The sequence below is a fragment of the Myotis brandtii genome, unplaced genomic scaffold (assembly GCF_000412655.1).
Source record: "Myotis brandtii unplaced genomic scaffold, ASM41265v1 scaffold744, whole genome shotgun sequence".
NCBI lineage: Eukaryota > Metazoa > Chordata > Mammalia > Chiroptera > Vespertilionidae > Myotis > Myotis brandtii.
The window spans coordinates 1,893,787-1,901,931 of record NW_005370965.1 but is presented as its reverse complement, the minus strand read 5'-3'; the positions used below and the strand labels follow the sequence as shown (position 1 = coordinate 1,901,931).

General features: G+C 46.1%; 1 protein-coding gene across 1 annotated transcript in view; it reads right to left on the bottom strand.

The window, feature by feature from the left end:
• GPR55 (G protein-coupled receptor 55) overlaps window positions 1–6,982 on the bottom strand; it is a 13,094-nt gene extending 6,112 nt beyond the window's left edge. The window contains exon 1 of the mRNA XM_005882982.2: window positions 6,927–6,982. Coding sequence (XP_005883044.2) covers window positions 6,927–6,969 — 43 coding nt within the window. The 5' untranslated portion in view covers window positions 6,970–6,982. The remainder of the gene's footprint in view (window positions 1–6,926) is intronic.
• Window positions 6,983–8,145: the final 1,163 nt, after the last annotated feature.

The window sequence follows — 8,145 nt, the reverse complement described above, 5'->3', positions numbered from 1 at the left end:
CTCACAGCCATCCCCAGAGCAGCCACCCACCCTCTCCCACCCTCATGTAACAGCTTTAGTCTTTTTTTTACAAAAAAAATTTCTTTTTTTTTTTATTGATTTTTTACAGAGAGGAAGGGAAAGAGACAGAGAGTTAGAAACATCGATGAGAGAGAAACATCGATCAGCTGCCTCCTGCACATCTCCCACCGGGGATGTGCCCGCAACCCAGGCACATGCCCTTGACCGGAATCGAACCTGGGACCTTTCAGTCCACAGGCCGACGCTCTATCCACCGAACCAAACCGGTTTCGGCATACAAAAGGAAATTAAATAAATGAATTGAGCACTCAACTTAAACATTTAGTATTTAGAAAAACAAAAACAAAAAAGTGGTAGAGAAATCAGAAATAAAATTACAAAGATTAAAACTGAAATAAATGAATTTTAAAAAGAGGAAAATACCAGAATTCATAAATTTAATAGCTGGTTTCTGGGGGAGGGGAGTAAATAAAACAAAGCATATATCTCCAACAACTATGATAAAGAAAAAAGGCTCAAATGATCATAACTAGAAGTGAAAGCAGAGGTGTTAGAGGAAGAGAAGAGGAAAAAAAAGAAATAAATTATCTTATCATGTGAGTGCTAATCCATTAAAAAACCTTAATGTGGTTGATGATTTGGAGGCAAAACATAATGTAGTTGATGATTTTGGGAGCAAAACATAATTTGCCTCAATTGATACAAGAGTGAACAGAAGAAGTATTGATTGATTAGACCAACCACCATGAAAGAAACTGAGAATGCTATCAAAGAATTACTCTTACCCAGGCTCTAGCTCATTTAAAATGTCAAGAAACAGGTAATTCCCATGCTCTAAAAATAATTTCAGAACATAAGATAATATTAATGAATTTGTGTTATGAAACCAACTTACCTGAATATCAAAACTTGACCGATGTAGCACAAAAGAGAAAAGCTATTGTTCAAATGACCAAATCTGTTTCAATGTTAGGAAATCTATTAACATTGTATTAACATTGTGTATTATGTCATTAAAGCAAAAATGAAAAACCCTCTGCTTTATCGGTAGTTTTACACAAAAATCGTTTAAATGAAGGGATAGAAGGATACTACTTACACATGATAAAGAGTAACTTGTTCACACCATTGGCCAACTTTGCATTTAATGGTTAAAACAAACAAACAAGCAAACAAAAACAGTCATTTTTGTTGAAATTGCCAATAAGACACTTGCCTATACCCAGAAGTTCCAAAGATGCATTAAGACAATGGAATAAATAATAGAAATGGAAGGTTTGGTCAATAAATGATGTTGAAACTATCAGTAAAAACCAACTTAGATCTCCATCTCACACTGTAGAGCCAAAGAAATCCCCAATTCATTAGTGAATTAATTAAATTTTTAAAAAATCAAGCCATAGAAAAGGTAGATGAAAATTTAATGGACAACTTATGGAAGAAAGCTCTTTGTCATCTTAGAATGATTAAAAAGCAAAAGAATAAAAAAAAAACAGACACAACAAGTTTGACCGCACAAAATTAAAAAAAAAAATTTTGTTAAAACATTTTAGCACCAAGTAATATGCTGGAGGAAAGAAAATGCAATAAATGTTAGATGAATGATGTTCTTTCTCTATGAAGAATATAAAAATGTATAATATCAAGATCCTCAATAGATCAGTAGATAAAGGGCATAAATAGACAGTTCTGAGAAAAGGATTTAAAAAGAGATAAAATTTTTGCTTATCGAATTTAAAGAAGCTGGTGACATGAGACAGTCACGGATATGCTGGTGAGTATACAAATTAATATACTTTTGGGGTTTGATGACTTATGTTATGAACCATAGAAATCATATTTGTCTTTCATCCAGTGATTCTTAAATTTTACCGTAAGTAAGTTATGCAAAAAATTGGGTACAGAAATAAGTTCATTTTAACATTTTTTTCTGGTAGCAAAAAATACACACTCATATTTACCATAAATACCAACAACAGCTTATTTTCACTTTGATAAATCTAATCAATGAAACATTTTCTGTCTGTTATGTTTATATTCATTATGTTAAGTAAAAACTCCACAAACTGCAGAATTGTACATTCAGAAAATGATTTCAACTATGATTTTTTTTAAAAAAAACACCCGTGCTTAGGTGGGGAAAAACCCTAGAAAAAGAATTTCCATATGTCAAACATAGACTGCATTGTAACAGATTGTGGGTGATTTTTAAATCTTTTATCTTTATCTCTTATCTTTCGTTTATGTGTGTGTGGGGGGGTATTTTTTAAAAATATATTTTTATTGATTTCAGAAAGGCAAGGAGAGGGAGAGAGAGATAGAAACATAAATGATAAGAGAGAATCATCGATTGGCTGCCTCCTGCACACCCTGTACTGGGGATCGAGGCTTGACCGGGAATCAAACCTCGACCTCCAGGTCTATGCTCAACCACTGAGACATGCTGGCCGGGCTGTGTGTGCATTTTTAATTAATTAATGATAATATGAAAACAATTTAAATTTTTTAATGTATTAAATGTTGGAGAAAAAGAAGAAAAATAATAGCTTTTGACTTCCCGTAAAAGAAGAAAAGTCTTGGTGTGTGTTTGAGGCAGGGGTGGAAGGGAGGTTACACAAAATGTAAAGAGATGCTTTGAACTAACCAGTGCTCAGCTGATGAGGCAGGATCTTGGCAAGTCAAAGATGAACATTTCAACACATAGCATCTGAGAACAAAGCATGAATGACAGAGAATTGCAAGGGATAGAAATTGAAAGCAGGTGCCACTTACAAGATGAGAAAGGCATCAAGAACCTGATTATTGATAAAAAGTTTCATCTGCCAGCAGGTCAGCTATTACATCATAAAAATGGCACCTAACATAAAGAGTAAAGAACAGTACATGAGACGAAAAATGCCAGGTTAACAATGAAGACTGGGTGAAGGGAAGGAGCGATATTTAAATGTAATTCTCCCAGTGTTTAGAGAGCTATTCATAGAAACAAAGGTAGAAGTTAAAAGTTAAATATTTCCTATATTGGACATTTCAGTTATATTATCTTGTATATTTTTAAAGGGACACAAGGAAAATTCACAATAGAAACTGAAAATGAAAAAATGCACTGTCTCAATATAGAAAGCTGAGGGGCAACGCGTGGGAGTTTACACAATAGAACAATTATAATGTAAACAACACTCCCTCACCATTAGAATACTCCCTATAAAAGGGGCATCCACTTAAAAAACCAAAACCTAATCTAATTTTGTGGATACGAAGCACAGAGAAAACCAAAAGACATAGAGAGAGGAAACTGATAGGATAATCAAGGGTTTTTCAGGCACACAGATACTAGAAAAGAAGGGACTAGGGCCATGTGATTCTTTTTAGTAAAAGGAATTAAGAGAGTAACATAGAGACTCCACAAAGGTAAAAGTTACAATAAATAATTAAACACAAAACACTCAATTTATGTTCCAATGAGCAGAGCAAAGAAGTACATAATGGGGACATGTCAGAAATGCAAAAAGAAGTAAAAATGGAGATATAATGGCAGGTAGAGGCCTTAATGCTCCCCTCTGGGAATATCATTGATCAAGTAGACAGAGAAATTTGGAGCTCTGAACAGCCCAATTGCTAATAAGATACAACTAGCTGATCAATAAGGACTAAATCGTAAATCAAGGGAATACACTCTCTTTGAGAGAGGACAAGGGTCTTCCACCAAATCTATCCCATTCCTGGGCCCAGCCAAGCACTCCAAAGCCATGGCAATTTTACCTTTTTCTTCTCAGACCACCAAGAAAACAACTAATAATATGTAAAAGGTATTTTTATGCATTCTCTTAAGTAGTCTCTTTAAAAAATTTTTTTTTTAAATATATATTTTATTGATTTTTTACAGAGAGGAAGGGAGAGGGATAGAGAGCCAGAAACATCGACGAGAGAGAAACATAGACCAGCTGCCTCCTGCACACACACACCCCGCCCCCTCCCAGGGATGCACCGGCAACCAAGGCACATGCCCCTGACCGGAATCGAACCCGGGACCCTTCAGTCCGCAGGCCGACGCTCTATCCACTGAGCCAAACCGGCCAGGGCTTAAGTAGTCTCTTGAACTATGTGTGAATCAGAGAGAAAAGCAGAAGTTATTGACATATTGGAAAGGATCAAATAAATGCACACAAAACACTGGTGCAGTCCCAGCTTAAAGGAACATGGGGATTCCTACGTGTCCTTGTAAACAGGAGAGATGGTGAGGAAGGAGGTGAACCCAGGCTACATGGGAGGAACACGGAGTGATGTGGCCCTTGCAACTGCTCTGATCACCCTGGCGCCGGAGGCTGCCTGTCTGCAGGGGCCGCATGAGGAGGGGCTGGGAAGCCACAACACAGGAGAAGACGGAGAAAGGACTGGAGTGGCTCATATCTCTGAGAATAGACATATTCGCATTCTCCAGTGCTCAAGACATGCCACACTGTCTGATCCACGGGGCCATAAAAGGAGTGGGTTCCAGGTGCCATAGAAAGCGGGTCTAGCTACCAGAGTGTTCGAGCGCAGACAGAGCAGACCTGGCCATTTGGTGAGCTCTCTGTCACCAGAGGTATGCACACATAAACAATTTTTTCAAAAAGCAAAACCCTGACATGGACTCTTCTGTCAATAAATTAATGTTTAGTGAATAGGAAAGAAAGCATCTCATATGTGAAAGGGACTGGGCTGGGCATCCGGAAGCCTGGCTCTGCTCCTGGCTCTCTGGCTGTGAGGCCTCCATCTGGGTTCTCTTATCCGAACAGCATTACTCATCCCTGTGAACCCAGAGCCTGTGGCCTCACCGAGCTGGCTCTCTTACTGCCAACTCGGCCCCGCGCTGGGCTGTGATTCCTGCAGCGCTTGTGCCCCGTGGTGCCCTTACCTGCCCATCTCAGCTGGGACAGGCCTGAGTCCATTTCTGTGCAGCTGGGGTACCTAAACCCAGCCACATGCTGCAGACCAAGCCAACCTGCCTTGCATTGGCAGACTGGACTTTCCAGAAAACACCAGCCAGAGGAAGACTGCAACCTTAGGGGGTTTGCAGGCTAAGCAGGAATTCCAGAGACGGGAGGGCCAGGCCTGGCTGAGCAGAGTTGGATGTAGTTGGAGGAGGAATGCTCCCCGGACCAGCGTCATCCATCCAGGTTCCTCGCCTGCAATCCCAGCCCCCCCGGGGGTGCAGTGCCGAATGCCACAGTTAGAACACAAATATTTACTTGGACGCAGTTATCTGCCACTAACACTGTAAACAAATTCACCAGTCTACCCCTGAGCTGGGCTTCTGGGGGACACGATGCAAGTAGGAACAGGACACAGAGGGGACAGAGCATGTAGACAGAATGTCCCTGAGTCCAGAACTTTGCTGGAACCGTACCCCTGAGCTTGGTGGCTTGACGTGGGGGCTCAGGAAGTGGAGGTGCCAGCTCAGGGGCTTGAGATGTGTTGAATGCTCTACGGGGGAACTCGGTACGTTCCTGGGACGTTGTTAGAGTTATGCCCATTTTACAGATAAAGACAGTGAAGTAAAGAGTCTACCCCAGGTCAAGCAGGCAGTGAGGGGCCTCGCTGGAGCTCACATTCAGAGTCTCTCCTTCATTTTGTCCTCACCATGGTCCCCCACCAGCATCACCAGCATTCCCAGGAGCTCCCTCCCAGTCCCCACTTCCGCCTGGCTCCACCTCACATCTCCTCCTCTCCCTCAGCACCTCCCCTCCCCTCCTAAGAACTCCATCCCTCCCTCCAAATGTCCAACTCCATGGTCCACCTGTGGTCCATCTGACGCGATTTCCTTGCTGTGACTGAGTAAGGGACATTAAAGTCACCCATGTGCCATAGAGAGTCCTAGCAACCCCAGGACAGGGCCATGCCTCCTTCTTCCTGTATCACCCTGCCTCCCAAAAACAGCCCCCCGGGAAGTTCTAGCTAAATGAAGGGGGGGACGAGTGAATGACCGGGTCTGCGGGCTCCGAGTGACAGGTGTTCCCTTTGGAGCTGGGACGATTGGACAGAACCAGAGGAGCACTGAGCCTTCTGTGGAGCTCTGGGGAGCTCTCTGCACCCCCTGTCCCCAGCCCATGGCCTCGGGCAGCACAAAGCCGAGCCCAGGCCAGCCCAGCAGACATTTCCTGACTCCCATTCTCCACCTCCACTCTCAAGAAAGAATCTAGAACTCCCAGGGTTCCCCATGTTGCTGTATCTCCCCTCCCCCCAGCCCCAGCCTCTCCAAGAGACACTTAGCTAGGGTTCAAGAATAATGCAGTTATAATATATAAAGCAAAGCTTCCTGGGGGGCAAGCACTTTCATCACTTACCGCTCTCAAGAGCCCCCTGAGGAAGAAACCTCTATTGCTCCCATTCCCCAAGGAGGTACATTGAGGCCAGGGACGTGACACCGCTGGCAAGTGGCTGGCCTAGGCTCCCTGGCCTGCGCACCACCATGCTCAGGGTCTGCAAGGAGAGTCCTGACTGTGTACTCTCGGGCTCTTGGGGCTTCCCCAGCCAGATTCCTGGGAGCAGGCAGGTGGGCGAAGGTGTGGCACATAAGCTGAGCTCCCCTGGGGAAGGCTCCTGGGCTGCCAACCCTGAGGCTTCCCTCCCCCAGCCTGGTACTGCAATCCTGAGCCAAATCAGGAGGAAGTTGAGGGTTAGTAAAAAATGTCACTGCTAATCAGGGGCAAAACCAGCCCTTCGCCTGCAGCTGCTGCTGTCACAGAGCTGCCAGGGCCGCCCCTGCCCCTGTCGCTTGGTACTTCCCGCTGAGCCAGGGCAGGTGTGGACAGAGGCCAGACCAGGGAGGCCCGGCTGACCTCAGGAAGGTCACCTGCAGTCCACGAAAGCAAGGTCAGTCCGTGGCTCTGTGCCTCCGTCTTTCTACGTGGCCCAGGGGCTGTTACCTGTTGGTGGTCCTGTGTAGTTGAACAAGCTGTGAGATGTCATTTCTCCTGCAGCCTGGTCGCCAGCCTGCTCTGGGGAGAGTCACTTCCCCTCTGGGGCTCGGCTTCCTCATCATTGAAACGAGGGGGTGGGACCAGATGCTTTTCAAGTGGCTCTGGCTGGGGGCTCCTTCTCTCAGGTCTGAAGGTGTCTGTGGAGTTATCTCACTGGCCAGGCGGTTGAAGCCGGGTGTAACGCAGGGACAGCCAGCATCTTAAAAAAACCCCATGGCTTCCATCGCTTCTGGGGTTTAGTATCAAGAACTGCCGCCCACAGAAAAGAGGGTGGTGCTGGGCACCTTCATATTTAGGACTTGGGGGGCAGGGATGCCCAGCCCCTGCCTGAGTGTCTTCAAGGACGGTCAGCTCCCTGGCCCTGGCTTCTATACCAGGTCTCCACAGCAGTGGGGCCAGCCTTGGGCTGCAGAACTCCCCAGGGCCCTGAGAGCAGAGATGGCCTCCCATCTTCAGGGCTGGGACCTGCGACCCACCCACGGGCCCACCCTGGTGTCTCCCAGCAGGGAACCTCGCAGAGTCCAGACATTCAGGGAAGTCTGGCTGAAACGAGCCTGGCAAAGTCAGCCCTGTGGGCGAAGTGACTAGGAGATCCCGTGAGATACCCGGGGCTCGGGCTGTTTTCACAGGTTGGCATGCGGGGCTTTCAGGTGTCTACAGGCACAGAAGCTCCCTGAGATGGGGCTGGGTGCCTCATCCTGCATATGGTCGTCTGTGTGTCAATAACAGCTGTGGGTGACTTCGGGGAAGTCAGCTTGGGTCCCCACCCCTCAGGAAAGAGGTTGACGGGACCATGACAGTCTTCCAAGTGTTCGCCCACCGTCTCCAACTCTGATCACACCCAACACCCATGTTATGCGAAGGGGAGAACTAAGTTCAATCCCTGCCCTGGGCCACAGAGCCCTGAGCTGGCCTGGGCTCAAAACAGGGCTCTGGGCAGTCCTTCCCCAAGAGAGCCCCCCTCCCCGCCCCCCAGGCCCCTAGGGCAATCTAAGCAGAGGGGAGGTGGCCAGGTCAGGGTATCCTGGGTGCAGCTGCAGGCGGCCAGGAACCTGCCCAAAAGCAGCAGGGAGGAGACCCGCAGGTTTCGGGCGGGGCCTGTGGCCTGTGGCCTGGGAGGCTCAGAAAGGGGTTGGAACTAAAGGGCCTGCAGAGCCCTAGCTGG